This window comes from Nymphalis io, chromosome 28 (genome assembly GCF_905147045.1).
Source record: "Nymphalis io chromosome 28, ilAglIoxx1.1, whole genome shotgun sequence".
Classification (NCBI taxonomy): domain Eukaryota; kingdom Metazoa; phylum Arthropoda; class Insecta; order Lepidoptera; family Nymphalidae; genus Nymphalis; species Nymphalis io.
The window spans coordinates 8,091,027-8,114,820 of NC_065915.1; the positions used below are offsets into that span (position 1 = coordinate 8,091,027).

The window sequence follows — 23,794 nt, forward strand, 5'->3', positions numbered from 1 at the left end:
AAATATAATTTTAAAGCAGTGATGAATCGCTTGAATTTTGTAAAAATTTACCAAAATAGTAATATATGATTTTGTTTTGGTACATATTCAAATTTAGTATTGCAAAAGTTAGGTAATAGACGAAATTTCATTTATATTTATAACTGATCAGAATATGATTGACGTGAATAGTTCGTGCTTATAATGCCTGAAGTTCTCAAAAAAATATGACCGAGTTATTACAACTTATACCTAAATACCTGGATGTTTATTTTTTAATTTATATATAATTAACATTATTTTATGCTGCAATTTTTTTAAATTTGTTATGTGTAATATAATAATCAGGTTAGTAAAGATTTGAATATGTTTTTCTATTTAAAAAAATAACTTTTAACGCGACACGTTTTCTTAGACCAAAAACGTAAATGATACTAATTATCTTTGTTTAAAAAAATCTTATTGCGCCCTTATATTGAAAAACGATTTATCCCATACTTATCAACCATTAATTGCTTTTATTAAATTATATTTAATATTATTGTAGTTTAATTAATATCGATACCACAGATAGCTATAAAAATATTAATTAATACAAATCATAAAAAGTCAATGTCATATCCTCTAAAGTAAAATCGGCATTAAATAATCCGATCATTGATAGTTAGATATCGTAATGTTATATAAATATGTATCATTAGCTTAAAATTGCAATTTATAAACAGGAACTGGATATATCATTTAATGTACAAAGCTTAAATACAAAAATATGAAAGCTAATTTTGGTTTACCTCTTGAGGTAGTGATTATATTAATGGCGCCAAAATTGTAATTCAAAATGGCGTCATGACGTTTGTGTTTTTAAAATGCTAAGCATGTTTTTTTTTAAATAAATACAAAAATTATTTTACCGTACAACATTATTGTTTTAAATTTATAATCAATTTTTATTGGAGTCTTACATATCAGCGCAGCTTAATGCAAAAGTAACATCGGCATTGTAAGTAAGTAATTGTATCTACCATTAACAAAAAAAAAAAAATGCAAACCTAAAGATTTGTTCCTTGGGGCGTGATTATCATTATAAACAGTTACGTTATATATGTATGCATATAAATATGTTATTTCATTTAAACAGACAATAACTAGTGTATTAAAGCCACAAGAGTAGACAAAGGCAAATTAACAACCGACATTGAATTGGCGCGATATCATTGGTCGAGATTTTGAGTTATCTGTGATATTCATTATGGATTTGCGAAAAAATTGCGTTTTATTCGAGAAAGTAGTTAAGCTGAGCTGTTAGCGACTATCACGGGATATGGAAATATAAAGTTAGTTTATATTTACTCCTACGATTGGAATATACTAAATATACATTTCAACTAATTGTAAAAGGTGTATTAAATACAATATTAACACGTACATAGTGCTATTTTGATTTTAAATAAGAATATTTAATTTAAATCTCAGTTTATTTGAAATTTTAAGTCAACTAACTTCTAAATAAGTTATTATTGTAACAATTTAACATACGATAAGATTATCATAGTCCTGTCACCGTGGCGTCACGGAAGGGTAGATATGCAAACATGGTATAACTAAGAATTTAATGTTTTTGAATGTACATATTTTCAAATATAAAGACTTATAACCTTTTACTGTTGCGATTTCCGTTTCTCTTTTTTAATTTCGAATAGGAAGGCTAATGTAATTTTGGTGGTAATTCTCCACCGCGTCATTGGCGTTTTAAGAAATATTAACCATCATTTATATTGTCAATGTGCCACCAACATTGGGAACCAAGATGTAATATCCATTGTGTATGTACGTTATTTCATAAACCTAGTTATATAATTATTTAATATTAACTAGAAATTGGATGTATTATATTTTCATATATATATATATATATATATATATATATAAGCCTTTATATATTGCAATATTATTTATACATAAGCATAGACGTTTTGCATGTATGTTATATACGTAATAAAAACTCTGACACTGATTAATTAACTGACTGAATAAAAATGAGTTATGAGTGAAAATTTGCTCGATCACATATTTATTAAAAATTTGGTTATTAAAAATTTGTCCGCTAGTGTTAAATATATGAAAGTTTATATGGATGGTCCACATTTTTGTATACAGTGTTGCCAACTTGGGGGTTTTCCCCTTAAATAGGGCTATGTCAGATGAAATCAAATAGGATATTTTCAGGTTAGACATTTTTTAGGAGGAACATTTTTTAAAGAAATTCTCTCCGGGGATTAACTCTTCAGCTTCATTTAATTGAGTATATATAAAGTTTACTAATGCTACTTGCAGTACTTGATTTGCTTTTTTTTAACATCATATTATAAATGTATTTTGTATTTGTTTCAATTCATCCGTCAGGAGGATGCTTCTAAGAGATCATCATCATCGTTTGTCGTTTTTTGTAATTTAATCCGCAAGGCGAAACGCCCCCTACGCAATCATGAAGTGAACACGACAAGAAAATTGGTTACAGATACAATTAATATATTTAATTTATCTAGAATATTCTAGAGAGATCTCGAATTTTACATTGGAGCCGTGTTCTATAGAATTCATGGTATGTACGGGAAGGTTTGCGTGACCCGGCCGATGGCTCTGTAACAAAACAATTTCGTTAATATATAAAAATGGCTGTTTGTGTATCTGTTTGTGATTAATAGAGTTCGGACCGTTTGAATCACCATCATAGTTGAAATTTAGATGTATGTCTCATGGATGATTTTATAATATCCTCTTCGTTGTAACTCCGCTAGATGGCGCTGTACCACATTAACAGCCACCTACTGGGTTTTGCTAGTAAAGTACAAAAGTGTCTGTTGGTCGAAGATATCTCTTCTTAAGAACAAAACTTATTCCAACATGATTCAAAACAGTTACAGTATATAAATGTCCCACAGCTGGGCTAAAATCTCTCCTTCTCGGGAGAAGGTTTGAGCTTATTCCACAACCTGCTTCGATGCATGGATTTCCTTCACCGAACACTTATAAATTAAATGTGTGAAAGTCAGTGGAGCTAGCAATCTCGGATACCAACACTGAGCTGACGATATACTTTAATGGCTCAACAATTCTACTGTAATTAGAAGTTATCGTTGGGTTCGTTGAGCGGTACCTGGTCTCCAGCCCCGCCGTGAATAGCAGCCGGCGGCCCCGCACGAGGTACTCCGGACAGCGGGCGAACCTGAACAGCACGGAGGCCCCCTCGCCCGCCCTCAGCACGTTGTTTGGAGACATTATACCCTAAAGCGAAAAATATACCCGTGGTCAGCAATGCGATCAGCAACCCGATGGTAAATGGTCACCACCGCCCATAGACATTGACACCGCAATAAATATTAACCATCGCTTACATCACCAATGCGTCACCACCCTTGGGAACTAAGATGCTATGTCCCTCGTGCCTGCAGTTACACTGTTTTACTCACCAACAACAATGCTATTGCTGTTTGGCGGCAGAATATATTATGAGTGTGTGGTAACTGGTGGTAAGGGCATTGTGCAAACCCACCTGGGTAGGTACCACCCACTCATCAGATATTCTACCGCTAAACAGGAATATAACATAAAAAAATAAATATCATTATCATACTTAAGTATTTTACGCAACACCACAAATTATACCAAAATTAAACTATTTAATTCCATTCCGCAAAGTGAGTTTGATGTATATATTCGTTACCTCGATAATGGCCGTCTGACGCACGTTCCCGACATGCACAGAGCACTGGAACCCTGGGTAGATGGCCGTGGAGTGTCTCAGGACATGCACAGATGCCTGTTACATTCAATCAAATTTAATTCATGACCGCATTACATATTATATTGCACAGTCTGTGCTAATATTGCTAGCATATAAAAAAACAGCCGAGATGATCCAGGCACCACTGAATTTTCATGTACTTAATTTGTGATTATAATTCATCTCGTACTTTACGATGAAGGAAAACATCGTGAGGAAACCTGCATGTGTCTAATTTCACTGAAATTCTGCCACATGTGTATTCCATCAAACCGCACTGGAGCAGCGTCGTGGAATAAGCTCCAAGCCTTCTGCTCAAAAAAGAGAGAGGAGGCCTTTAGCCCAGCAGTAGGACATTCACATGCTGTTACGGATAAAAAAAACACACACACACACAATGTGCTGTGCAAACACATACAAATCTATAGTCGATTCCAATAGCAAGTAGAGTATATAAGCAACTTTGACTTTGAAATTTGGTCGAAACCTTAATATTCTGTGGTATTGACTATGGATTCGCGAAAAATTTAGCGTTTTGGTTATCTGTGAAGTTGTTATCGGAACTTTTTAAGTAAAACTAAAGTGTATACAAGTTGTTAAGTGTAACAGTGTCGTGTTGTATATAGAGATATATTGATCGAGAAGTGTTTGTAGTGTACAATACAGCAGAGCTGGTAGCGAATCGCATGGAATCGCATATCTAAGGTTTGCTAATCTTTTAAAAACGAATAGAGTTTTCTGCTCACCTGAAAGTATATACAGCCTCTAGGGTCGTTTGGGTCTTCGAGGAACACCAGGTCGTCACACACGCACTTGTCCTGCGTGTCGCTCGACACGTGCGCGTCGCTGTACTTGCTCCCGTCGTCCGACACGTACACGTTCGTGCACTTCGTGTCCGATGTCTTCGTGAGGCTGTTCTTCACGTTGGCGATGTCCTGGAGGATATTCTTGTTCTGTCTCTTGGACTAGTTCTGATATCTGTAACAATGAATTTTAAAAATAAAAAAATATATCACTTTTTTAATTTCGTATAGGTACGCTGGCAAATGACCACCTTATGGTAAGTGGTCGTCACTACCCATAGACTTTGTCACAGTCTATTAATCACCCCTAACATCGTAATGCGCCATAAAACTTGGGGATTAAGATATTACGTCTCTTGTGCCTATAGTTACACTGTCTAACTCATCTTTCAAACTGGCACACAATAATACTAAGTATTGCCATTTGGCGGTAGAAACGTTATTCAAAAAAGCCTTTTTAAATCGTTTGTATAATATAATTTTAAATATAAAGCTACAACCAGTATGGCTACTCTGTAAGAACATTCTCTCACTCATCATCATCATGTCAACATTTCACCGGAGAGTGATGAATCTAAAATTCTAGAATAGCACTACTGGCCGCGTATATATTTTCTGTCTTAAATACATGTAAGTTTTTATTTAGTAATAAGGTTTGAATTAGCGACCCACCTGTCGTGTCAAGTCCCGGGCGGACAGCCTCCGAAGGTGGGCCGCTCGTGTCCCGCGGCTTAGCCCCCCGGCCGCGCTAGCAGCATCATGCCCTGCCGCAGTCCCGGCGGGAAGCGACCCAGGCCCAGCGACGCCGACTGTCCCGCGCGCACGCTGCCGCACGGGACGCGGTTGCGGTATATCGTGCGCACGGATATCTCCGCGAACTCGCCGGACTCCAGAGGTCCTGGGGGGGCGTGGTGTTAAATATACGTCCTCGCGCGAGCAGTCCCCCAACGACGGGCCCCGTCGAGTCCCCTACGTGGAAAATTTCGTCTATTTGAAACTTGCACGCCTCCTGTAAAGTGACATAAATTATAACATTTATAATTTAATAAAAAGGATACTAGTCAACTGCGCAACATATGGTTCACTCACGTCCTCGGGGCGCTGCTGGTTGCGGCGCGGCGCCAACGCCAGCAGGCACGCGTGCAGCGCGTTGAGCTCACCGGGAACACGGCCACCCTGCCGGCCGACACTACTGTGATTTGCGTTCAACTATATATATATATCTGATCCGAAACTAAGCAGAGCTTGTATTATGGCAACCAGACAACTGATATACTATTGTATAGACAATTACACACAGACTCAGGAAAAACAGACATGTTAATGCACACAATTGTCTGTCCTGAGTGGGAACCGAACCCACAACCTTTGGCGTGAAAGGCAAGTATCTAGCAAGGGTGGTTGGCGTAGCTATAGACAATACTATTACCATTACCAACAGTATGGAACTCGTTTTAAGGTCATACATAAGAGTTCACCCAGAAACACTTCGGGTTAAATAAAGGCTTGTGAAGCTACTCACTCCTCATCCTTTTTGATTTCCTCGTCTAGATTGTCTATGGTGTCCAGTATCGACTTTTGCGGCGCAACGCAGTTCCTTGCCATATTCTCCTCAGTTATTAACAGCGGTTTCTGTAATAATACCAATATATACCATTACTTTAAATTTGAATAAATCTATAAATTATACAGCATCCCTGATTTATCATCTCGTGCACCTTGAAGAACATCGCGAGGAAACCTGCATGTTTCCAATTACAATATATACTAATATTATAAATGGGAAAGTAAATATATCTGTTTGTCTGTTAAACTTCCCCCCCCCCCCGGCTTCTCTTTATGTTATATGTGTGCAATTGGGCCACCTGATGGTAAGTGGTCACCATCAGCCATAAGCATTGATGTAAGAAATAATAACCTAGTTTATAAGCTAGTCTTTATAGATGCTATTTAAAATAAAATCACTGACCTTATTAGCGGGTTCCAACAATTGAGCCAGCCTCGCTACAACAGCGTTGATGTTGCTAACCAGTTCATACTTGTTGATCACTGCGAAGAACGGCATGTCCAAAGCCAGCAGAATACCGATGTGTTCTTCTGTGATGCGAGTTATACCGGCTGTTGCCGAAATCTAGAAATTAAAAAAAAACTTTATAGTATAAGTTGATATTATGACTACAGTGCCATCTATAATATTATCTTGTAGCTGAATTAAAAAACTTACAGCCACTGGGTCGCTGTGACCCTGGCCCCTCGGGCCAAAAATTAAAGACACGACAGGTTAGGGGGCAACCCCGCGGCCCGTACCCAGACTGGTCTAGGCCAGTTAGGAGGAACCAACTCTCTCTCTTAAAAAACTTTCATTAATAAGACGTATTGCTCGATAAGGGTTTATAAATATGATAAAAAATTGTGTTTAAACTCTTACATAGTTTAATTGTAGCAAAAGAGTTTAGTTTTTTGCCGATTATTTTTAGTAGGATCTACAGTTTGAGCCGGTGTTAGGTTTATATATTATTACCTGAATAAATTATTTTGATTTTGAGCTGTTTGTAAAAATGTATTATTAAGATAAGATATTTATTCAATAAAATGAAAATTAACTTTTGGTTTGATATGTCAGGACTCCAAAAAAATCCTTACCTAATAATAATTTGAAAACACGTTGTCAGGGCTATAGAAAAAGACTTAGGATACCTAAAATCTGAGCCCCCCTCACACTTATGGGAACTAGTAATAAATAAACATACTTACAACGAGCATGGCGTAGTGCGGGGAGTAACCCGTGAGCCCGTGGAGCGTGGTGCGTTGGTACTTGCTGTGGCCCGCCAGGTCCAGGAAAGACACCAGCTTGGCGCTCCTCTCTCCGATGCGCTCCGCTGTCATCAGCTCGGAACAACCGTAGTTGACGACATTACCCTGATTATATGAATGTAATACATTACATGACTTTCATTTTAGGTATAAGTAATACCGGGTAGTGTTGCATGTCGATAGTCCATTATCGATAAAATCGATAGTTTTGGACTATCGATTATCAATGATTTTTCGATAGTATTGACGTTTTGCCTTAAATGTCTTGAGGATGATGTAATGAAAGGCAATTGAGTATAGATATATGTATTGTAATATAATTTACAATATTTAATTGTTACGACGATATTACAGTGCGATGTTAGAATGGCGACTGGCGACAGAACATATAATAATGTATTAATTGACAATGGAGCATATCGAATATCGACTTGTTTCTAGGCGCCATTATGGACTGTGATTTTTGCTTACATTAATAAAAATTAATACGTAGGCACAACGTATTGATTTTTTGACGAGCCGGTAGACGTGGTTGGTAGTTACTTGCCTTTCATGCCAAAGGTCGTGGGTTCGATTCCCACCCAGGACAGACATTTGTGTGCATGAACATGTCTGTTTGTCCTGAGTCTGGGTGTAATTATCTATATAAGTATGTATTTACAAAAGAAAAGTAGTATATGTAGTATATCAGTTGTCTGGTTTCCATAACACAAGCTCTGCTTAATTTGGGATCAGATGACCGTGTGTGAATAATGTCCAATTTTATTATTATTATTATTATATTATTGCTTTCTCAAGATAAGTAATGTAGTAGTACCAGTAACAACTATAAAAGGTGGATTACCAGGGTGGCGGCGAAAATGACGATACGTTATATAAGAAAACACTTGTAATGCTCGTTACAACCGTTACAATACCAATGCCCGATATATTTAAAACTGGCGGTATTTATACAAAAACATCTTGACCTAATTTAATACTAAATTTACAAACTTAAAAGATAATATTAGACATTGTTTATCTTAATTATTCTAATGATTATTTACGGACAAATATTATTTAATAATACAGGATTATGTAACATTAAATATTAAAGATTAATATATTACACCGGAAGTTGATAAGCAGCAGATAACCTAGCCAGATCAGTAAAATAAGATTCTAGTAGCTTAATCCTTACATTATACATAATAAAACAAAATTATTATAGCATTGATTAATAGACATAATTTGAGAAAATATAAATAAACAATAAGCACTATTTATTAATTGCGCCGGAAGCTGACAAGCAGAAGGCGCCATTAATAAATAGAATAATATATAATAAAATGTTCCAAGTATAAACATATATGAATCAACTATTTATTTGATTATGAAATTACTAATTAAATTGTTAAACAGAAGTTCTATACTTATAAAAAATCATCAAGATGTACCCGAACTAGCCGTATATGTAGGACCGGAAGTATTAATTGATGACACAACACTATTATTAATGAAGTTTTATTAAATCGTTACTATCGACAGAATACCTATGGACTGCTGTTATCAATAGTATTAATAATAATAATGTCCTCCAGACCGATTTCGGCCACGGCGGCCAATCTCAAGAGAGATTAGCCAAATACGCAGGAGATATTATAGTGCACAAGTGTGTGCGCAAACACAGGTGCACTCTCTATTCCCTAACTCCCATAATCCGATGGGACGGCGATCCGATACGACCGGAAAGAGTTCAGGCGCAGGACCAACGACTTTACGTGCTTTCCGAGGCACGGGAGTGTACACACTTCCAACTTCCAGACTCCGGGCTGCTACTGAGAATTTTCTGACAGAAAAACCCAATAACTTTTTATTGGCCCCACCTGGGAATTGAACCCAGGACCTCCAGGGTCTGCGGTCTTATATCAAGCCACTAGACCAGCGAGGCAGGCAAACGAGTTATCAATAGTATTGTGAACAGAGAGCTACAGTAACTATCGATAATATCGACAATACTGACACAAGACGATACTTTCGGAAGTACTGTCGATAATAGTTTTCGAGGTCAAACTATCGATAGTTCTGCAACACTGATAGCTGGGATTAGGTAAATGAAACTACAATTTATTAGATTACAAGAACAATCACTTCTACACTATATATACTCCGTAGCGAATATCTAGACAGCGCGATTCAGGAATGTGACATTTTGAATGAGCGCCATCTATCGTTAACGGGGTGTAACATACGCCATCATACAACTGGATAATAGAATAACGGAAGCTTTTACAAAGATTAATATAATTGAAAAATGAGTATGAAAACTAGATAATGATGTTTAGACAACTTGTAGCCGAGATGGCCCAGTGGTAAGAACGCCTGAATCTTAACCAATGATCGTGAGTTCAAACCCGGGCAAGCACCACTGAATTTTCATGTGCTTAATTTGTGATTATAATTCATCTCTGCTTGACGGTGAAGGAAAACATCGTGACGAAACCTGCATGTGTCTAATTTCACTGAAATTCTGCCACATGTGTATTCCACCAACCCGCCTTTAGCCCAGCAGTGGGACATTCACAGACTGTTACGGATACGAATGGTTTAGACAACTGCACGGGACTAATAATGGTACTTGTGTGTGCGTGCAAGCACAGACAGTCTCTATTCCCACACACTCTTAATCCTATTGAGAACCGAGATGGTAGTGAATAGAATGTGTAAATCGTTACCAATGATAGCGTGTTAAAACCCAGATTAGCACCACTAAATTGGAACAGCGTATTGGAATAAGCTCCTCATCAAAGGGAGAAGAGGGAGGGATTAGCCCAGCATAGACATTTACATAATCCCAGGGTGAAGATTAGAGAGTTCAGGCGCAAACAATGTCTTTACACGCTTCCAAATCTCACTTCTAGTGTACAACTTACTTTTACTTTTTTTTTCTATTTACTTATTATAAAAAAATAACACCTCTGCTGGGCTAAGGCCTCCCCTCCACTTGTGATTTGGAGCTCTAACTTGCAGCTTCAATGCGGGTTGATTCATATACATAGCAATACTTCATCCCATAAAAGCAGATCTCCTGACAATGTGCCCATTAATTAAGCACATCAAAGTGCAGTGGTGTTTGCCCGGGCTTTGCAAGTGGGTGGGGGATTGTTCTTAATTTAAATCATTAGCGCACCTGAGCATCGAAGCCGAGTATCTCGTGGCTGAGCGAGAACGTCCTACCACTTTTCACTTCGTGCAAATGCCTGAACATGTTCAGGCGAGCGCACCCTCTACCGTTATCGAGTTCACCTGTAGAAAAGAAAAACTATTGTATTGCGCACTACAAACAGCTAACATACCATCAACCAATGACGTCATTACAATTTCAAGATCAAATTTTATACTGCCATTGTAATTACAACTAAGTTTCTTGACCATAAAATATTTATCTGAGGATAAAATAAATGATATTACATTATAATATTAACAAAGTCGGTTTTTGTCCCGACTGACTAGGTATCATTTAACTTGTTTAAAAATTTAACAGCATTTTTACCCACAGCTGGGATAAGGCGTCATCTCCTTATTACGAGTACACACGTATAGGACCTCTACATGATAATCGAATCAAAAACTTCTGGATACGAAGCCTTATAAATATATTTTTTTATAGAATAGGAAACATTGGCATTGCAAGAAATGTTAACCATCGCTTACATCGCCAATGCGCCACCAACCTTGGGAACTAAGATGTTATGTCCCTTGTGCCTGTAATTAAATACTCAATATTTAATTTAGTTACTAGAACTCACTACTTCAACAAGATAATAACGAACGTACCTTGAGTGAGAACGCCTATGAGCGTCGACTTGCCCGCCTCGTTCGCCCCCATCACCGCGACCCGCAGCTCGACGCTCTGCTGCGTGTCCGCCAGCTGCGAACCGAGTACGTACTGTAGCGTAGACAGGTTTAGACAGAGATAGAATTATCAAATCTTTTGACCCTTATCGTGTAACCAGTTTTGGTGTTTATTGAAACTTGACAGTTGGTGCGTTAATTGTGTTTTATGTTCAATTTTCGCTTATATTTATGTTAGAAAACGATTCTAATCCAGTGTAAAGGCCGAGAAACAATCCTTATATCATATCGATGGTTATACAATGGTGCAGTGTCGTATTATTTTATGTTAAAGCGACAGATAATATAGTTTCTCAGTGATGTTTATTTATGCCATAGCATGACGGAACCTTATATCGCATTAAAATCCTAAAGATAATATGATTTTCCAGTTTTTATTATTCATAACCTATAATTATTTATCATGTGAGTGCTGCCAGCATCGGCTAAAAAAAGTCCCGATATTCGATAAAAAATATCGACTCGTGGACAATGAAACAAATAAATACGGCGTCCATTAATAAACTAAAGTGCTTCGTTATATGTATATATGTTATTTTAATTTATTTGTTATCCTATTTATAGTTTTCTAATGACAACATGATTTAACATTCTTCATGAATTTATAATATTATTAGATTCCGAGTCAAGAGGGTAACATAGAAATATATGTGGCAACCATTCTTTATGAGGAGAACGCTAATCCAGTACCATATAACGATGCCGAAGTACTATTGATAACGGAAACAAAAACAAACAATGCAACGGTTTTCGGGTGTAGGAGGAAAACAAAAAAATATTATAATTAAAAAAAATGTATAATAAACATTAAAAAGTAAAATTTAATAACCCTATTTAGTTTTAATTAAGTCCCGAAAATCTCCCAAAACAGGGAACGCGGGTACTATGGCAACGTTATAAGCACACATCGACAAACCATCTCCGTCTCGATCGCGGCCTCGCGGCCCCTCGGTGTACCAGTTCCAGGCGTGCCCACCTTGCGGATGTACACCTCGGCGACGGCGCGCGCGGATGCCACGCGGCGGGCCCGCGCGCCCACGAGTGCGGCGCCGAGCGCGCGCGCCTTGTCCCGCAGCGCGCGCAGCGACGCCCGCAGCGCGCCCGCCCGCAGCCCACGCAGCGCGCCGCAGTCGCGCACGCCTACCACGTACACCGCCGCGCCACCGCCCGAGCGCAGCCGCCACTTCAGCTGCGGGGGGGGGGGGCACATGTTGAGGTGTCGGGGTGACAATACGATATATTTTTACTGGTGGGAGAGCTTTGTGCGAGCCCGTCCGGGTAGGTGCCACCCCCTCGTCAGATATTCTACCGCAGACCAGCGGTACTCGGTTTTGTTGTGTTCCGGTTTGAAGGGTGAGTGAGCCAGTGTAAATACAGGCACGGGGGACATAGCATCTTAGTTCCCGAGGTTGGTGGCGCATTGATGATATGAGCGATGATTAACATTTCTTACAATGCCTATGTCTATGGGCGTTAGAGACCACTTCCCATCGGGTGGCCCATATGCTCGTCCGCCTTCCTATTCTATAAAAAAAAAAAAATTATCTCGCTGAATGTTAATCGCCTATCAAAATTCATTTTAATTAAACGATTCGCTAACTAACAGCTCCACACGTGTGTATCTGGGGCATTATTATGTTTTTGACATGCCGCTTAACGTTGTACGTCACTCGAAACGGCGCCACCTATCGGCCCCGAGTGGAACTACGAGCGACATATAAAAACACTATTGTTTTTTTTTAATCCGTGTTATAAAATGAATTACCTCGTGGCGTTGAGCTGTCAAGACCACAGGGTCTGTATAAAAGCACACACTGTAGCTCGTGGTTGCGTTTTATCAGCGTTAAAAGTCAATATTAGCATATTTTTAAAACCTTCGTGATTTAATAAAATATTTCGAACAAGGAAAATGTTTTCCTAATAAAGTGTTTCTTTTGTATCAATTAATAACCGTTGTGTGATATCAAAGGTATTTTTTTTTATAGAATAGGAAAGCTGACGAGCATATGGGCCACCTGATGGTAAGTGGTCACTAACGCCCATAGACATAGGCATTGTAAGAAATGTAAACCATCGCTTACATCGCAAATGCGCCACCAACCTTGGGAACTGAGACGTTATGTCCCTTGTGCCTGTAATTATACTGTCTCACTCACCCTTCAAACCGGAACACAACAATACCAAGTACTGCTGTTTTGCGGTAGAATATCTGATGAGTGGGTGATACCTACCCAGTTAGCTACCTAAGTTATGTATAATGTTATATATTTAATATTATTTATTATTCACTTGCGTCACCAGGTGCTGGAAGCGTCGCTCGCACGGCGAGACCAGCTGCAGTTTGTACTCGACGTTCCCGAAACGAGGCTCTGGGGGTAGACTCCCGTAGCACTCGTCGCCGGAATCGTCGGCGTCGGATGTTCTGAGGGCCAAATCGAATATATTTAACATTGATCTTATTTCGATTAATGCCATCCGCGTTCGGTGAGACCGACTCACTGTTTATGATCTACTGGTACATTAACAACGTAATCCTAACTGAAACTAATTGACTCTTTTAATCTGATCGTTCGGTAAGACCGACTCACTGTTTATGATCGCCTGGTACATTAACAACGTAATCCTAACTGAAACTAATTGACTCTTTTAATCTAATCGTTCGGTAAGACCGACTCACTGTTTATGATCTCCTGGTACATTAACAACGTAACCCTAACTGAAACTAATTGACTCTTTTAATCTAATCGTTCGGTGAGACCGACTCACTTTTTATGATCTCCTGGTACATTAACACTGTAATCCTAACTGAAACTAATTGACTCTTTTAATCTAATCGTTCGGTGAGACCGACTCACTGTTTATGATCTCCTGGTACATTAACACTGTAATCCTAACTGAACCTAATTGACTCTTTTAATCTAATCGTTCGGTGAGACCGACTCACTGTTTATGATCTCCTGGTACATTAACACTGTAATCCTAACTGAAACTAATTGACTCTTTTAATCTAATCGTTCGGTAAGACCGACTCACTGTTTATGATCTCCTGGTACATTAACAACGTAATCCTAACTGAAACTAATTGTCTCTTTTAATCTAATCGTTCGGTGAGACCGACTCACTGTTTATGATCTCCTGGTACATTAACACTAATCCTAACTGAAACTAATTAATTGGCTCTTTTAATCTAATCGTTCGGTAAGACCGACTCACTGTTCATGATCTCCTGGTACATTAACACTGTTATCCTAACTGAAACTAATTGACTCTTTTAATCTAATCGTTCGGTGAGACCGACTCACTGTTTATGATCTCCTGGTACATTAACACTGTAATCCTAACTGAAACTAATTGACTCTTTTAATCTAATCGTTCGGTGAGACCGACCCACTGTTTATGATCTCCTGGTACATTAACAACGTAATCCTAACTGAAACTAATTGACTCTTTTAATCAAATCGTTTGGTAAGACCGACTCACTGTTTATGATCTCCTGGTACATTAACAACGTAATCCTAACTGAAACTAATTGACTCTTTTAATCTAATCTTTCGGTGAGACTGACTCACTGTTTATGATCTCCTGGTACATTAACACTGTAATCCTAACTGAAACTAATTGACTCTTTTAATCTAATCGTTCGGTGAGACCGACTCACTGTTTATGATCTCCTGGTACATTAACACTGTAATCCTAACTGAAACTAATTGACTCTTTTAATCTAATCGTTCGGTGAGACCGTCTCACTTTTTTAAATATAAGTATATTGTTTTATATTAATAATTACTAAGTTATGTATAATGTTATATATTTAATATTATTTATTATTCACTTGCGTCACCAGGTGCTGGAAGCGTCGCTCGCACGGCGAGACCAGCTGCAGTTTGTACTCGACGTTCCCGAAACGAGGCTCTGGGGGTAGACTCCCGTAGCACTCGTCGCCGGAATCGTCGGCGTCGGATGTTCTGAGGGCCAAATCGAATATATTTAACATTGATCTTATTTCGATTAATGCCATCCGCGTTCGGTGAGACCGACTCACTGTTTATGATCTACTGGTACATTAACAACGTAATCCTAACTGAAACTAATTGACTCTTTTAATCTGATCGTTCGGTAAGACCGACTCACTGTTTATGATCGCCTGGTACATTAACAACGTAATCCTAACTGAAACTAATTGACTCTTTTAATCTAATCGTTCGGTAAGACCGACTCACTGTTTATGATCTCCTGGTACATTAACAACGTAACCCTAACTGAAACTAATTGACTCTTTTAATCTAATCGTTCGGTGAGACCGACTCACTTTTTATGATCTCCTGGTACATTAACACTGTAATCCTAACTGAAACTAATTGACTCTTTTAATCTAATCGTTCGGTGAGACCGACTCACTGTTTATGATCTCCTGGTACATTAACACTGTAATCCTAACTGAACCTAATTGACTCTTTTAATCTAATCGTTCGGTGAGACCGACTCACTGTTTATGATCTCCTGGTACATTAACACTGTAATCCTAACTGAAACTAATTGACTCTTTTAATCTAATCGTTCGGTAAGACCGACTCACTGTTTATGATCTCCTGGTACATTAACAACGTAATCCTAACTGAAACTAATTGTCTCTTTTAATCTAATCGTTCGGTGAGACCGACTCACTGTTTATGATCTCCTGGTACATTAACACTAATCCTAACTGAAACTAATTAATTGGCTCTTTTAATCTAATCGTTCGGTAAGACCGACTCACTGTTCATGATCTCCTGGTACATTAACACTGTTATCCTAACTGAAACTAATTGACTCTTTTAATCTAATCGTTCGGTGAGACCGACTCACTGTTTATGATCTCCTGGTACATTAACACTGTAATCCTAACTGAAACTAATTGACTCTTTTAATCTAATCGTTCGGTGAGACCGACCCACTGTTTATGATCTCCTGGTACATTAACAACGTAATCCTAACTGAAACTAATTGACTCTTTTAATCAAATCGTTTGGTAAGACCGACTCACTGTTTATGATCTCCTGGTACATTAACAACGTAATCCTAACTGAAACTAATTGACTCTTTTAATCTAATCTTTCGGTGAGACTGACTCACTGTTTATGATCTCCTGGTACATTAACACTGTAATCCTAACTGAAACTAATTGACTCTTTTAATCTAATCGTTCGGTGAGACCGACTCACTGTTTATGATCTCCTGGTACATTAACACTGTAATCCTAACTGAAACTAATTGACTCTTTTAATCTAATCGTTCGGTGAGACCGTCTCACTTTTTTAAATATAAGTATATTGTTTTATATTAATAATTACTACCTAACATTGAAAATAACAAAAATTAAAACAAACTAAGTCTTAATTTAAAATTGGAACTCAAATTGAAAGCGAATATTTATTTGCTCATACAATAGACATACGATAACGCAACCACAGAACTGCCAACTAATATTTATTGTATAGCTCTATGTATAATAATAATAATAATAATATCCTGGGACTTTATTCACACACGGCCATCTGATCCTAAATTAAGCAGAGCTTGTGCCATGGAAACCAGACAACTGATATACTGCATATACTACTTTTCTTTTGTAAATACATACTTATATAGATAATTACACCCAGACTCAGGACAAACAGACATGTTCATGCACACAAATGTCTGTCCTGGGTGGGAATCGAACCCACAACCTTCGGCGTGAAAGGCAGGTACCTACCAACCACGCCAAACAGCTCGTCATATAATATAAATACCATTCTGCTAGGCTTCAAATTAGTTCCGCCCGAGGTTTTATTCACATTGCTCTTTTTATAAACAAATTAGTCTCATAAAAGGCTCGAATTCAGGGCGTCATTTTGTTTAACTTCAATTGGATAGAATGCGAATAAAACTGCGGGACTGCGCTTGTATATTTTGAAGTTTTATTTTAACAAATAAATATTGAAAATCGATTTCATAATTATATTAATGTAAAATAAAAGCTTTATAAATTGTTTTGGCAACACACCATATTTTCATTTCTGGCATTGGTTTTTTTTTTTATTGAAGTGGTATATTGCCAATTTGAAACAGTCATTATTGTTGAAGGTAGTGTTATATGTATTTCACTATGCCTTCTTGATATATATATTTAAAAAAAAACACACAGAAAGTGACTTGGGAACAGATAAGTAACATTCCTTTTGAATACAATAACATAACATGAATGACAAATTTTATTATCAAAATAATCACAACAGATAACCGATAAGGCATTTTAATGTTTTTATTAGTCATAACAGATTCAATCAACAGCCAATCGTTGTCCACTGCTGAACATAGGCCTCTCCCAAGGTGCGCCAAAGCTCCCTGTCCTCCGCCTTCCGCATCCAGTTGGTGCCCGCCACCTTCTTAAGGTCGTCGGTCCACCTGGCTGGAGGGCGCCCTACGCTGCGCTTGCCGATTCGCGGTCTCCACTCTAGGACTCGTCTGCTCCAACGGCCATCGGTCCTACGACATACGTGACCAGCCCACTGCCACTTCAGCCTGCTAATTTTGCAAGCTATGTCGGTGACTCCGGTTCTTTTCCGGATAATCTCATTTCTGATCTTATCCTTCAAAGATACTCCGAGCATAGCTCGCTCCATAGCACGCTGAGCGACTTTGAATTTGTGGACTAGTCCCGCAGTTAGTGTCCACGTTTCGGCACCGTATGTCATGGCAGGTAAGACGCATTGGTTGAAGACTTTCGTCTTCAAACATTGCGGTATAGACGACTTGAGGACTTGACGAAGGTTGCCAAATGCTGCCCATCCCAAGCGAATTCTTCGATCGGCTTCCTTCTCGAAGTTGTTCCTACCGACTTGTATTATCTGTCCTAGGTAGGTATATTCACTAACAACTTCGAGAGGTTTCCCCTCGACGTATATCGGTCCCGGCACGACATGCCTATTGAACATGACCTTGGTCTTTTCCAAGTTCATACCGAGACCGACACACCGGGAAGACTCGCCTAGGCTACGCAGCATTTCGGTGAGTTGTTCCAGCGACTCTGCTATGATGACGATATCGTCGGCAAATCGAAGGTGTGAGATGTACTCGCCGTTTACATTGACTCCATACCTAGTCCAATCCAGCGTTTTGAAAACGTCTTCCAACGCGTTGGTGAACAGTTTCGGGGATATTACATCCCCCTGTCTCACCCCTCTGCGCAGTTGGATCGCCTTCGTCTTACAGTCCTGGATGTGGATAGTCATTGTAGCGGCGTTGTACAGACATCTCAGTACCTCGATATATCTCCAATCGATATGACATCTCTGCAATGAGTCGAGCACTGCCCAGGTTTCGATGGAGTCGAAGGCTTTCTCGTAGTCCACAAATGCCATACACAGCGGCTGATTGTACTCTTCGGTCTTCTGCACAATCTGCCGAACAGTATGGATGTGGTCCACGGTGCTGTAGCCTGATCGAAAGCCGGCTTGCTCTGGGGGCTGGAACTCGTCAAGTCGTCTGGCGAGACGGTTCGTGACGACTCTTGAGAACAGCTTATACACGTGACTCAGGAGGGAGATTGGTCTGTAGTTTTTCAAGAGGGTTTTGATAACAGATTAGAAAAAGATAAATTAAAAAGTTATCTTTTTGTATGTTTACTATAAAATATGTTTATAAATGTTATATTATTTTATAAGAAATGATCCAGAGACTTCATTCGAATTTATTTCTAAATTTGATTTTTTTACCAGTATCTATGCTAGTTGTGTACAAAACATTCTGCCTTGATAAAAATATATTTGTTGCTTATTACAAAATTACTACTACTATTTACTTTATAGACTAATAGTCTGAGTTTCTTTCACTGGTTCGACACAGGGCTGGGTGTTACTTTTAACCGGTGGAAGTTTCTAGTTTGACTATCAATAAGCAAGTGTAATGCTTCAATGTTGAATAAAGTATTTTGATATTAATATTGTTTATGTGAACCTAGTGTGTTTGTTAATTCATAATAAAATTTAAATAAAAGATGACCTAGGATCTGGATAAGGATAAACAAACATAAATTATGTAAATAAACAGAAAAAATGACTAAATGAGTCATGGAAAACCACTAATGATGGAATTCGATTAACGCTACAAGATTTACTATTGAGTTTCTTTCTTCGGTTCAGTTCTTCTTGGTAGAATCTGCATATATCCACAACTAGTAGCTTTAAACCTTTGTGAAATAATTCGAATGTACTTATAAGTCTACTTGATTAATTATCACCAACTCAGCAAGCGCGCATTGTCGTGAAACTTTCTTATGAACGCGGGTTGACACAATAATTGCCAATTTATTTTTTACAAAGTGTAGCTTAAATTATAAAGATTTTAAATAAAAAATCCAACATACTTTAATTATTTTTATTATAGTCTAATGATGTGCTAAAAAATGTTTTAATTTTTTTTTAATATTGAGTGACTGATTTAAATTTTTTTTTAATCTTTGCTAATATATAACATTTTTCTAAGTCAGTAAAACATTGTTTTATTTTTTAAGTCACAATCACACGTTTTATTCAAAGCATAATTAAATAAAAAGATTAATTTAGTCTAATAACACCCTAAAATTTTCATAAATCGATGACACGAAGCTAACTTTTATTAAAACTGGCCGTTTACTTAAAAAATTAAAGAAAAACACGTTACAAATTAATAATCTAAGCGAACTGCCACAGATAATACACAATTAATTATTTAACACCATCATTTCATCGCTTACCATTACTTTATCAAAGTTAAAATGAATCTTAGTGGAATATATATAAAATACAAATTTGATGATAAATATAGAGTAAATGTAAAAAATACACTTATAAATATACATTTTTTTAGTAGGATTACTTTTTAGGTATTTTTAGTTCATACAAATTATAAATTAAAATATTTACTTACAATTGTTTTTACAGATGAAAAACGAAACAGCAAATTATTTAATTAATTTTGTTCCCATAAATATTTCTGAATTTCAAAATGGTGTCACTTAAAAATGTCTTACGTTTCATCATCATCATCATCATCATCATCATCACCAGCCGAAAGACGTCCACTGCTGGACAAAGGCCTCCCCCAAGGATTTCCACGTTGGCCGATCTTGCGCTGCCCGCATCCAACGGCTTCCCGCGACTCGTTCTAAGTCGTCGGTCCACCTTGTAGGGGGCCTGCGCACGCTGCGTCTTCCGGTTCGTGGTCGCCACTCGAGAACCTTTCTGCCCCAGCGGCCGTCGGTTCTGCGAGCAATGTGCCCCGCCCACTGCCACTTCAATTTAGCAATTCTTCGGGCTATGTCGGTTACTTTGGTTCGCCTGCGGATTTCATCATTTCTGATTCGATCTCGCAGAGAAACTCTGAGCATAGCCCTCTCCATTGCCCTTTGAGTGACCTTGAGCCTTCTTATGAGGCCCATTGTGAGCGACCACGTCTCTGATCCATAAGTCATCATTGGCAACACACACTGGTCGAAGACTTTCGACTTGAGACACTGCGGTATTTGGGATGAGAAGATATCGTGTAGCTTCCCGAACGCTGCCCAGCCGAGTTGAATTCGACGATTGACCTCTTTCTCGAAGTTGGACCTACCTAGTTGGATGGTCTGACCTAGGTAGACATAGTTGTCTACAACTTCGAGTGCAGAATTTCCAACCTTGACTTGAGTGGGTGCAACATGGATGTTCGACATGATTTTCGTCTTGTCCATGTTCATTTTTAGACCCACTTGTTGGGAAACCCTGCTGAGGTCATCGAGCATAGTGCCGAGGTCTTCCAAGGTCTCAGCCATAATTACAATGTCATCGGCAAATCGAAGATGAGTGATGTACTCGCCGTTAATATTGATGCCAAGTCCGGTTCAGTCCAGAAGCTTGAAAACATCTTCCAATGCAGCGGTAAACAGTTTCGGAGATATCACGTCTCCCTGTCTTACACCTCTCTGCAGTTGGATAGGTTTTGAGTTCTGATCCTGGAGTCGGATCGACATGGTGGCGTTCTCGTACAAGCACTTTAACACCCTGATATACCGATAATCAATTTGGCACCTTTGAAGAGAATTCAGCACGGCCCAGGTTTCGATCGAATCAAAGGCTTTCTCATAGTCCACAAACGCTAAGCAAAGTGGCTGGTTATACTCCTCAGTCTTCTGTATAACTTGCCGCAGCGTATGTATGTGGTCTATGGTGCTAAAGCCTTTCCGAAATCCGGCTTGTTCGGGTGGCTGGAAGTCGTCAAGCCTTTGCTCGAGACGATTCGTAATGACTCTCGAAAACAACTTGTAAACATGACTCAGCAGTGAGATGGGCCTGTAATTCTTCAGAAGGGTTTTATCACCCTTCTTAAAGAAAAGTACCACCACACTTCTGTGCCATGCTTTTGGCGTTTGACCTTTGGCAATGACGGAGTTAAAAAGCCTCTGAAGAGCCCTGAGGATCGGTGTACCACCCGCCTTCAGAAGCTCGGCTGTAATACCATCATCACCAGGTGCCTTGTTGTTTTTGAGTTGTCCGAGAGCCATTCTAATCTCGAAAAGACTGACGTCCTGAAAATCTTCAGTGTAGTGTCGGGTTAGTCTTGCTCTGGGATTTGCAGCATGACTACTGACAGGTGATTGAGCTGTCGTGTACAGCTGACCGTAGAACTTCTCAGCCTCTTCCAACAGCTCAGATCTTGACGTGACTATTCTGCCATCCTCAATTTTCAGCCTTGTCAGTTGACTCTGACCAACAGACAGATCTCTGGCGAACACTTTAGAGCCTTTGTTCCGCTCGATGGCCTCTTTAATGCGCATTGTATTAAATTGGCGAGTGTCGCGAGTTAGAGACTTTGAAATCCGTCTGTTGATCAGCCGATAGCCGGCAGCATCAGCTGGGGACGTCAGAATCATTTTCCGTCTTTCCTCCATAAGCCGTAGGGTAGAGGCAGAGATCTTTTTGGTTCCTTTTGTACGGCTGGTCTTGAAGGTCTTAGACCCAGCCGTACGGACAGTTTCCACAAGCCTGTCGTTGTATGTGTCCACTTCCTCGCAGTCTGCTAGGCAATCGAATCGGTTTTGGAGTTCGAGCTGAAAGGCTTCGGGATTTCGGATTTGAAGAGGTGATGGTCGGAGCGTAGACTTCATCAGTCGGGACCTCTGGAGTTTAACATTGATATTTAACGAGCCTCTTACGAGTCTGTGATCGCTCCCAGTTTTGACTGCATTGATCACGGAGACGTCATTAAATATTTGTCTTCTCGTCGACAAGATGAAGTCTATCTCATTCTTGGTTTTCCCATCAGGGCTCACCCAGGTCCATTTACGCTGACCTGGCTTCTTGAAAAAGGAGTTCATCACCAAGAGTCCCTCCTTCTCCATAAAGTCGGCCAACATCTGGCCCCGAGGGTTGCGGTCTCCAATTCCATGAGGTCCCACCTTTAACTCATCACCGAATCGTTTGCCCAGCTTCGCGTTGAAGTCCCCCATTACAACAGTGAAATGAGTCTTGTTGGTATGTATGGCTTTAGATAAATCCTCATACATGACCTCAACCTCATCGTCGGAGTGTGTCGAAGTCCGCGCGTATACCTGTATGACCTTCAAAGAATACCGCTTGGTGATTCTGAGTATAAGGTACGCCACCCTAGCCGACACGCTCTCGATTTTCACAACGTTGTTAACGAGGTACTTGTGGACTATGAACCCGACACCACCTTGAGACAGTTGATCGCCCTCTCGGAAATAGAGAAGGTTACCGGATTTCAGGATCATCGTATCCTCCCCCTGTCTTCGGACTTCGGATAATCCGACGATATCCCAGTGTAACCTGCTCAATTCTTCCTCCAGTTCGATGATCTTCTCGTCGGTCCGCAGTGTACGCGTGTTATATGTTGCCAGGGCCAGAGGTCGTCGGTGTTGGTAACACGAAATCTGCCGGGGATTCTTAGCACCCCCTGCCCCGCCGTTACCACAGCTGTTACCAAGGCTAGGAATAGCAGGGCTGCCGGGGACTAGGGGCCGTGGTTTAGTTGCGCCAATCATGAGGGGATATGCCATAATCGCCACGCTTGGCAGACGGGTTGGCGATCGCAGTAAGTTAGTCATAGTACTCAGAGAGACGCTGCTGCCCGTTCTCTGGTGTATATTCCCTCGGGTCGACTTCTACGCCCCCCACGGGATGAGATGGGGTCTTACGTTTGTGTTACATAAATACGTATATTTAACTTAAAATAGCAAGTTATATCAGCTTACAGGAACTAGAAAAATCATTTAGATTTAATGTACAAAATTTAAATACTTCGACAAAAGATATGTATATAACAATACAATAATATGAATCGCGCCAAAATTTAAATTTAAAATGGCGTCATGATTATGTTTAAAAATATTTAATATTTTAATAAATTTAAATAACACAATACGAATTTTAAAAATGGGGTTTTTTCAAAATAACAGAATATGACATAACAGAGCATTTTTTAATATTCTTGAGGATGGTTATCACTCAAATGCTATTTCTGA

At 39.1% G+C, this 23,794-nt stretch overlaps 1 protein-coding gene across 1 annotated transcript in view; it reads right to left on the minus strand.

Moving 5' to 3' along the window:
- Positions 1 to 2,543: 2,543 nt before the first annotated feature.
- The window catches only part of LOC126779043 (GTP-binding protein 2-like), a 29,093-nt gene continuing 7,842 nt past the window's right edge, over positions 2,544 to 23,794 (minus strand). The window contains exons 2-13 of the mRNA XM_050502793.1: positions 15,107 to 15,232; positions 12,251 to 12,463; positions 11,197 to 11,290; positions 10,550 to 10,665; positions 7,321 to 7,485; positions 6,536 to 6,697; positions 6,089 to 6,198; positions 5,679 to 5,742; positions 4,510 to 4,713; positions 3,704 to 3,799; positions 3,137 to 3,264; positions 2,544 to 2,619 (exon numbers count right to left, since the gene is read on the minus strand). Of these exons, the coding sequence (XP_050358750.1) occupies positions 2,577 to 2,619; positions 3,137 to 3,264; positions 3,704 to 3,799; positions 4,510 to 4,713; positions 5,679 to 5,742; positions 6,089 to 6,198; positions 6,536 to 6,697; positions 7,321 to 7,485; positions 10,550 to 10,665; positions 11,197 to 11,290; positions 12,251 to 12,463; positions 15,107 to 15,232 (1,521 nt within the window). The 3' untranslated portion in view covers positions 2,544 to 2,576. The remainder of the gene's footprint in view (positions 2,620 to 3,136; positions 3,265 to 3,703; positions 3,800 to 4,509; positions 4,714 to 5,678; positions 5,743 to 6,088; positions 6,199 to 6,535; positions 6,698 to 7,320; positions 7,486 to 10,549; positions 10,666 to 11,196; positions 11,291 to 12,250; positions 12,464 to 15,106; positions 15,233 to 23,794) is intronic.